The sequence below is a fragment of the Vulpes lagopus genome, chromosome 8 (assembly GCF_018345385.1).
Source record: "Vulpes lagopus strain Blue_001 chromosome 8, ASM1834538v1, whole genome shotgun sequence".
Lineage (NCBI taxonomy): Eukaryota > Metazoa > Chordata > Mammalia > Carnivora > Canidae > Vulpes > Vulpes lagopus.
In genome coordinates, this window is record NC_054831.1 from 3218336 (window position 1) to 3227670 (window position 9335).

Below are 9335 nucleotides of genomic sequence, written 5' to 3' on the forward strand. Positions count from 1 at the left end.
CCCTGCAGCAGGGCTGGGGACCCCTTGCGTCCACCTGGTGGGACCCACCTGGGCCGCAGCGGGACCTGAGGTCGCCCCCGGCCACTAGATGGCCCTCCAGCATCGCTCAGGGCAACCCCGGCTCAAGGGCAAAGGGTCACCGAACCAGCTCTGCTAGAGGCGGGGCTTTGAGATTTCCGAGGAGCTGACTGATGCAACAGGAAGTGGGCAGATAAGGATGTTGCGTGTAGGATGCCCACGTATCTATGCCTATCCCCCTCCGTTTTGTCAAGCTGGTATCACTGCGCTAGAATTTATTATTAAAGCATATCCTTGGGACGCCGGGGTGGCTCAGGGGTTGAGCACCTGCCTTGGGCCCAGGGCGTGACCCCGGGGTCCTGGGATCGAGTCCCACATCGGGCTCCCTGCATGGAGCCTGCTTCTCCCTCTGCCTGTGTCTCTGCCCCTCTCTCTCTCTGTCGTGCATGAATAAATAAATAATCTTAAAAAAAATGAAGCATATCCTTGGGTGGATTTCCACCGGGCATCCTTCCGTGGTGCCCCTAGACCGGATGGGGCTCCTTGTGCTCCTGGAGCTCACGTTCCCCATCGCCCAGCTGTGATTCTCCTCTCCCTCTCCTCGCCCTACTCCCTACTCGGCAGGTGGCTCAACCCTGTGTTGGAATCACCTGGGAGCCTCTGCTGCAGCCCCCCTTGTGCACCACAGGCTTTGCTCAGATCCGTCTGCACGGGGCTCCTGGGGGGCTCAGTCCGTTAAGCATCTGCCTTTGGCTCAGGTCATGATTCTGGAGTCCTGGGATTGAGCCCCACATTTGGCTCTTTGTTCAGCAGGGAGCCTGCTTCTCCCTCCCTCTCTCTGTCAAATCAATCGATCAATCAATTCTTAAAAATAAGTAAATAAACGGTCTGCGGTGCAGCTTGGCCCTGGGCTCCGGGCATTTGGAGCCCTCCCAGGTGAACCTAATATGCTGGCAAGGTGGGGAACCACCCGGAGGGCAGAGGTTCTAGCCTTCCTTCTCTGGGGTGCTCGGTGCCTGGTGCAACATCTGACACATGCCAGGTGCTCAACAAACGTGTGTCCAAACAAGAGGATGGAAACAATTTCTTCCGCTGAGACGTAAAGGGAAGGCAGACTTTCCAAAGCCAGCCTCCACCCCAGCTGACAGGTGTGTATGGAAGGGTCTGTGTGCCAGGCTTTGGAGAGAGCCCACCTCACCTCTGCTCTGTCCGGACCCCTGTGATGGGGCATGGGGCGGGGGGCAGTGGGCGGAGAGCACGCCTAGAGATGCACCCAGGGGGCCGGCGGCATTTCCCCGAGAAGACTCCTCAGGAATACCACTTGCAGGTGTGCAATGGCCTCGGGTCCCGCGGGAGGCCAACCTGGGAGCCCCCTGTGCTGCCCGCGGCCTGGGAAGCTGCTGCAGCCCTGCTCAGCCCGAGTTTGGAGCTGGGTCCTCTCTGGAGCTGTGTGTGTGTGTGCGTGTGCACATGTGCATAGGCGTGTACAGTGGTGGCAGGAGGCTCCAGCTTTGGTAGGTGCCCCTAAGAGGAGGCCTGCTGACCTGCCTGGGACCGTACCCTTTCCCCATCTTCTGTTGCTGTGGCAGGTGTCTCTCCAGCCCCCCTGGAAGAGGCCCCTTTGCACTGCCAGGAAGGAAACCACGAGGCCCTAATGGAGCCACTGATGCTAAGGCGTCAGTCAAGCAAGATTTAGTACTTAACCCAACTGCAGTTTCAAATCCCCCTGGAATGAGACCTTTAACCTGTCAAGCTGGAATGTCCCGGAGGCAATCCTCTGAAAGACCCCTTCCCCCTTAGGAAGGCAAGTGATGCCCATAAATTTCTTAAAAAATAAAAAAGTCGGGATCCCTGGGTGGCGCAGCGGTTTGGCGCCTGCCTTTGCCCCGGGGCGCGATCCTGGAGACCCGGGATCGAATCCCACGTCGGGCTCCCGGTGCATGGAGCCTGCTTCTCCCTCTGCCTGTGTCTCTGCCTCTCTCTCTCTCTCTCTCTGTGACTATCATAAATAAATAAAAATTAAAAAAAAAATAAAAAAAATAAAAAAGTCTTCTCTCTGCCTTTTTTTTTCTTTCTTCTTCTCTCTGCCTTTAAAAACCTTTCCTTTTCTGCTCCTGGGCGGAGCACCTCTCTACCGGCTAGAGCGAATGCTGCCCGATTCCTGAGTCACTTCATAAAGCCAATTAGATTTTCAAATGTTTGATTTTTGCTTTTTAACAGCCCAGAGGGCCTGACTCAGGGGCCCATCCTTCTGCTTTTAAAAATTTATTTCCAGGGCACCAGGGAGGCTCGGTGGGACTCTGGATCTCAGCTCGGGTCTTGATCTCAGGGTTGTGAGGTCCACACTGGGTGTGCAGCCGACTGAAAAAATATGTATTCTCTTCTTGGGGCTCCCACTGACCAAACTGAGGACAATTTGAGCATCAAAAATTATTTGTAAGGTGTTGAACAAAAAGAAAGAGGGAGAGAAATACCTCCTTTAGAAGAATCCAGCTTATCAGTGGGGAAGGAATTGGAAAATCTCCTTTGTTCGACCCACCAACCCACCGGAGGGGTCATCTGTTCCCAGCAGGGATGTTCAGGGGGTGCTTGGATCACTGGCTCGGGGCTCGGGGTGCTGCCTCAAGCATACAGTGAGGGGAGGGTCAGACCCGCATCTCTCCAAGTGGGGCCTGGACCATCCATCAGATGTGGTGCAACAGAAGGGAGACAGGGTTCTGCTGTCCCCAGTGAGGAACTGAATCCGGCTGAGGCCCTGGATCTCGCTCTCAGACCACAGGAAATGCAGGGAGAGAAGAATGAGGAACAAGAACAAGGTAACAGCCCTCCAGGGATGGATCAACACGTCACACACCGGATCATAATACAGGATAATGTGTCTGGGTTCTTGTAAAAGTCAATATCACGACGAAAGAAGAGGATCAGGGACTAATGAGCAGTACTAACTGCAACAGTGAATTTAGATTGAAGCCTGGTTAAGAAAGAAAGAAAAAGAAAGAAAGAAAGAAAGAAAGAAAGAAAGAAAGAAAAGAAAAAGAAAGAAAAAAGAAAGGAGAAATAAAAAAAAAAAGAAAGGAAGAAAGGAAGGAAAGAAAAGAAATAAAGAGAAAGAAAAAAGAAAGAAAGGGAGGAAGGAAAGAAAGAAAGAAAGAGAAAGAAAAAAGAAAGAAAGAAAGGAGAAATAAAAAGAAAAAAGAGAAAAAAAGAAAGGAAGGAAGGAAGGAAAGAAAAGGAAGAAAGAAAGAAAGAAAGAGAAAGAAAAAAGAAAAAGAAAGGGAGGAAGGAAGGAAATAAAAGAAAAAAAGAGGAAAAAAAAGAAAGACAGGCAAGACTTTTTGTCCATACTTGGGGATTTTTGAATACAGACTGGAAACCACATGATATTATGGAATTACTCGAAAGAAAATGTCTCAGGCACAGTGATTTTGTGGTTATGTAGGACACTGTCCTTATTTTGAGGAGAAACACGTGGAAATACTTAGGAGAAATGTCATGATGTCTACAACTTACTTCCAAATGAGAGAGGGAGAGAGAAAACATGGTAATGACCGTTGAGTCTAAGCGGAGGGCACGTGGATGCTCATTAGGTGACTTTTCGAACTGTCTTGTGTGCTCGGAAACTTTCGTAATTAAGTTGTAGGAACCGTGAAACCGCCCACCCCGGCACAGAAGATGTGGCAGTGTCCTGGGGCCGCCTGCCCGGGGTGCCGTGCTCCGGAGCCCGTCCCCACACCCCTGCATTGCCCTGTCTGAGCCCCACCCCGGGTTGCGAACACTTAAAAAAAAATGCAATTCAGTGGTGTTAGCACATTTACAGCACTCCGCGACCTCGGAACCTGAGTCCAGATCTACTCTCCGCCTCTGACTCTGTCTCGCACATTCGTGGAGATCCGGTCACGCGGAGCGTGGGCTTCTGCGTCTGGCTTCTCCGGTTCAGCATCACGCTCTCAAGGACCCAAGCCGTAGCATTCGGCCCAACTGGGTCCTTTATTCTTTATGGCTGAACAATAATCTGCGGTGTGGCCGGACCACATTCTATCCGTTCTTATCTGTTGGTGGGTATTTGGGCTGTTTCTACTTTTTTTTTTTTTTTTTTTTTGCCTACTGTGAACTGTGCCGCTGTGAACATTTCCGTGTAAATATTTGTTGGAACACCTGTTCTTTGTTCTTTCGGGTCCACGCCCCGGGGTGCTATGGGCCATATGGCGACTTCTCCGACTTTCTGAGGAAGTGCCAGACGGCTTTCCTGGCTGCCCACGCTTCCAGGCCTGGTCCAGCAGCTGGAGCCCCCCCTGACCCCTCCCGGTCCCTCGCTCACTCCACCCTGGGCAGGTGCCCACGTAGCAGGGGCTCTTCCCTGGGAGGGGCTGACCTCTGCCTTCCCTGAGGCCCCCTGTGGCTGGGGAGTGAGGCCACTCTGCGTCCTCTCCAGGTCTGGTGAGCCACAGGCCCATCTTCCCTGAACTGGAGCAGGGACATCTGGGGTCTGGGGTCCCGCAGGCCTGCTCTGAGGCCTCCTGGGTGTCGACTGTGCCCTGTGGTCAGCGGGGGCTCCTGAGACCTTGCAGGCAGGGTGCAGGCAGAGGCCCACGAGCTTTGGGTTTGGAAGTAAACGCACGGGCCCATCCCCACCACCCTCCTTCCTGCACGCTGGGCTGGAGCCAGCCTTGGGAAGGCGTTTACACGGGACACCCACTGTGTTGGCTGCAAGCAGGTGCTGTGCCTGCCTGCCCCCTGGAATGAGGCAGGTGTTACTGTCCTGGCGTGTTCAGGTGTGGAAACTGAGTCCCAGAGTCAGGAGCTGGGCTCAGCTGCCCCGTGAGTGGTGATGTGGCCCTGGCACCAAAGCAACCTACATCGGAGGCAGGACATGGGACATCTTGGCATGAATTGATACAGGAGGTAAAGGGACACATTGTGGTTCATTTAGGTTCAAGCCCCCTGCTGTTGATTAGAAACAAGCAGCTCGGGATGCCCAGGTGGCTCAGCAGTTAAGCTTGTGCCTTCAGCTCAGGTGTGACCCCAGAGTCCGGGGATCGAGTCCTACATTGGACCCGCAGGGAGCCTGCTTCCCCCTCTGCCTGTGTCTCTGACTCTCTCTGTCATGAATAAATAAATAAAATCTTTCAAAAAAAAAAAAAAAAAGAAAAGAAATAAGCAGCTCACACTTCTCTTCCTCCTCTGAGTGCCAGCAAGGGAGGTAAAAGGGATGGGGCTCAGGGAGGGACAGGCCAGGCCGAGGGGCTGTGCCATCCGTCCTCCTGCCCAGGTGGTGCAGTGTGCAGCCTGAGAAGCCACTCAGGGCGGCCGAGGTGGAGGGCACACGTGCGATGGGCTGCAGGTGAGCCCGGAAGGGCCCAGCTCCCCTACTCAGGGCCGGGTGCCCTCGGGCAAGTCATGGAGCCTCTGGGCTGCTGGGCTGAGTGTCCTTCTAGGCTAACGTCCCAGGAGGGAGACCAGCTCCCCTTTGCCACCACAAAGACACACCTATACAAGACCAGCTGCTTTTATTAGGACTGAAGGGGATGTAGCCAGTGGAGGGCGCGGGTTGGGGGGGCTCCTGGGGTTATTCCACTGCGTGCAGGGCCGTCACCCGCCCTGGGAGGGCTCAGCACCTTCTTGCAGGGGGAGGCAGGGGGGCTGGCGCCAGAGGCTCGGCTTCACCGCATCCCCCAGGGCTGCTCTCCTGCGGCCAAAGCGGCCCACGGGCCTGATTCCGCGGCCCGTGTACCAGGCAGGATCGATGTCAGGGGCTGGAAGGGAAGGGCCAGAGCAGGGTGCGGGTGTGGGTGGTGCGTCCCCCTGCCTGGGTGCACAGGGCCCAGTGCTCCCCACGGGGGCTCTTGGCTCCGTGCTGCCCACTGGCCCGGGCCCTGCCGGGACCCACATGCAGACCAGGGACACCCAGGGGGCGTGGTGAGGTCAGTGCTGGGGAGTGGGTGGCTTTGGGAAATGGGAATTCAAAGTCACCAGCAATCCCTTCCTCCCCCCACCCAGCTCCCCCCACCCCAGGTTCTCGTGCCAGGGCTGGGAAAAGGCAGCTCTGGCCCTGGCCGCCCCGGGGGGGCAGGAAGTGACCCCCTCAACTGTGTGCTATGCAGGGGCGGGGGCACCAGGGAGCAGAGCCACTCCGGGGAAAGGCCACCCCCTCCTAGAGCTGAGCCACCTAGCAAGGCCATTCCCCCCCACCTGGTTAGGAGGTGACCAGGTCCCCGCCGGGGTCCCTGGGGGTGGAGGGGTGGGGGTGAGGGAGGCGGGCACTCACTGCGGATCTCCATGGAATGCGGGTGGCCTTGGGGGGCGGCCCCCAGCAGGGTGAGGCCCAGCAGCAGCAGGCACCAGAGGCAGGCGTGCAAAGCCTTCATCCCCGGGCTCCTGGCTCAGGCCCCGCTGGAGGTGGGATCGGCACGGGAGGGCACAACCTGGGGCAAAAGGCAGGAGCTGTGTTCCGCACACGAAAGCGGCAGCCTCAGCTGACGAGAGCACGGTATGTGTGACAGGGTGTGCATAGTGTGCACATATGGACGAGACAGTGTGCGTGCCGGCCGGTGTACACGAGAGCGTGCGCACACGTGGAGTGCATGCGTGTGCAGCCAGGCTGCAGCGTGTGCGCCTCCCATCCGAGCGCGAATCCGGCAGGCAAACCTGGCTCCCTGCAAAGTCCCCCCAACACCCCCGGGGGCTTCGTTCCCTCCTCTGACAGTGTTACCTGAGGCGATCCTGAGTGTGTCAGCCTCCGAGGGGCTCACACGTGTCTGCACCGACCCTCCCGTCAGAAGGATCCTGGGAGGGTGTAAGCCGTGGGTGCCGAGAGGTGGGCTGTGTGGGAACTGCCTCAGTCTGTCTGTCTGTCTGGAGGGGGGTGTGCGTGTGCCGTGCAGCTGGGCAGGCGGCCAGAGGTGGGCAGGTTGTGGGGAGCTGGGCCCAGGGGGCCCGGGGTCACCATGGAGGGTGGGGGCCGTCTGCCTACCTCGGACCCGGCCAAGGCTCACGGCTGGGGTGCAGGCTTCTTTCCCTGGCTCGGCCCAGCCCCCGGAGCCTGTTCACTCCGCCCCACAGGGCAGGCGATGTGGGGGGGTCTGCGATCCGTCCTTGCCCAGAGCCCCCTCCTTGTCATGACCCCTGATGCAATACGTCTCCAGCAGGTGGGACCTGCTCCCAGGCCGCGGGACCCCCACACGTGGCGCATGGCAGGCCGAGAGGGCCGTGGGCAGCAGAGGCACTGGAGAGTCCTCTCACCCGGCCCAAGGACAGGTGACCTCGCAGCGTCCTCAGCAGGCCCAGCTCTCCTCCCACCCGCACCTGCACCCTTGGCGGGTGCCTGGGAGCCCCGTGGGTTTGAGGGAGGACCCCCTCTGCTGGTCTTGCCTTTGCAGCCTGTCCGAGGCCCCCGGAAAGTGTTCTCGGTCTGAGGGATTTAAGATGCCCAGCTCTCTCCACTTTAGAGACCCTCTGGGGCATCACACACCGGGTGGGGTGGGGACCCCCAAACTGGAGGAAGTTGGAGGTGCCACCGTGGAAGCAGAGTAACAGGGAGACCCATCCAGACCAGCCGGGCGGTTTCCTTTCCTTCCGGCCGTACCCGCACCAGGTGGTAGGAGAGGTCAGCCCCCTGCTTCTGGTCCCCAGCCACCTGCTTCCCTGCCAGGTGGCGATTTTTGCTGCCAGGACCCTCAGCTTCCCGGTCTGCATTCCCGGAGGAGTTGCATGGGACACCTCTGCCTTTTGTCACCACCGCAGCCAACACACCCGAGCACAGGGGGGCTCTGGGCAGTCGGGTGCCCCTCTGCCCCACCAGCCCCTGGCCGCAGGGAGCCTGCCCAGCCCCACAGAGAGGAGAGTGACGGGGAAGGAGGAGAGCGAAGCAGCGCGACAGCTACTCACCACGGGTCCCCACGAGGGTGGCGCGAGCGGGCTGCGGCGCAGCGGTGACCCCGGCAGAGCCAGCTCGCCACCCCCTTTTATAACCCGAGGAGGAGGAAGCAGCCCACCCCCCAGACGCGCCCCTCTCCGGGTCCCCCTCCCTCCCAGGGCGGCATCAGGACAGAGCCTCTGTGTTCTTTCTTCTATTTTTTTGAAAACTCATCAGCGACGCAATTTGTCCCTTCCTGGGTTCTATAATCTCATTTGGGTCGAGTGGTTTTAAAACACATTAGCCTTCCTTCTTCGCGCCGGCCCTTGGGCTGCCGGCAAGGGCTGTGCCACCGCGGGGGCCGCTCCGGAGACGCTGCCAACGCAGCGAGGCGCCCAGGGGAGCGGCCCGGGCCTGGCCCCGCGCAGCCCGCCCCCCGCCCCCGGGGTCACCTGCGGGCTCTCACGGCCGCACCTCCTCGTCCTGTTTCTCTGTGACGTACAAGATGCTTTCCCCCTAGGCCGTCCACAGTCTTCATGGTCAATGTGTAGAACGAGCAGGTTTGTTATTGCTATAAAACAAATACATTGATTTTTTATTATAAAATCATAAGTTTTTTATTATAAAAGCGATTTCTATACATTTGGGAAGAATTTAGCGCATCGGGACAATTAGGGGAAAAAAAGCGCGAGTCATGTTGAGGAAGGCAGTCACCCGGCGCGTGCGGTGTATTTCCTTCCAGTGGGATACCTCGCCACCCGCGTTCTGGGTACACTCACTGGACGCCCACACGTTTTTTGGGTACATTTGCTGGGCATCCACATATATTTTGGGCACACTTGCTGGATGTGCACCCATTTTCAGGGTACATTCACCGGACATCCGCGTTTTGAATCTCACCACTTTCATTCAACAATCACGTCCTCGAGTTAAAAAAAATCTGTGTATTTATGCCGTTAGCTGCAGAGCACCGTCGAGCCGGGACTTAAGACCCCACCCCAGACCTTATGGGGAAAAAGGGTCTTTGCAGCCGTGTTCTGATGGCCGCAGAGGGTGAGACGGCCAGGAGGGTGCCGTTGCGAGCAGTCTTAAGGTGCTGGTCCTGGGGGAGACCAGCTGGTGGCTCCGCTCGGATGCGTGTGGGGGACAACAGGCCACTTCATGCCTCTGTCGGCGGACGTCCAGTGAAAGCCTCAGGGCTGCACCTGGCCCTTCAGGGGATTGGTCCCACGCACATCCCTTTTGCCCCGCATCTGCCCATTGTGGTGCTGAAGGTTCCGTGGGCTTCCCGGGCGGTCGGGGTCCCGGGGGCACCGGTGAGGAGCCCTGGGGTGGAGGGCAGGTGCAGGGCTCCCACCCTGGGCTGCGGGGTGAGGGCACTGGGTCTGGATTCTGTTGGAATTCCCGGGTTAGCAGGGTCCTGGTGAAGAGGAGTGATGATGATGGAGGGTGCTCTCGTGGGGTG

The 9335-nt window shown here is 57.9% G+C and overlaps 1 protein-coding gene across 1 annotated transcript; it reads right to left on the reverse strand.

Moving 5' to 3' along the window:
• Positions 1 to 5607: 5607 nt before the first annotated feature.
• On the reverse strand, positions 5608 to 6383 carry PRLH (prolactin releasing hormone). Its single transcript, XM_041766093.1, has 2 exons — positions 6284 to 6383; positions 5608 to 5771 (listed from the first exon to the last, which is right to left on the reverse strand). Exons 1-2 carry the CDS (start codon positions 6381 to 6383, stop codon positions 5608 to 5610), a joined length of 264 nt encoding a protein of 87 aa, XP_041622027.1.
• Between the last annotated feature and the right edge of the window lie 2952 nt (positions 6384 to 9335).

Excerpts from the sequence above, each read along its gene's own strand:
- PRLH (XM_041766093.1), bottom strand. The coding sequence starts at position 6,383 with ATGAAGGCTTTGCACGCCTGCCTCTGGTGCCTGCTGCTGCTGGGCCTC. Across the intron at positions 5,772-6,283 it reads GCATTCCATGGAGATCCGCA|CCCCTGACATCGATCCTGCC; the intron begins GTGAGTGCCCGC and ends CTTCCCTTCCAG.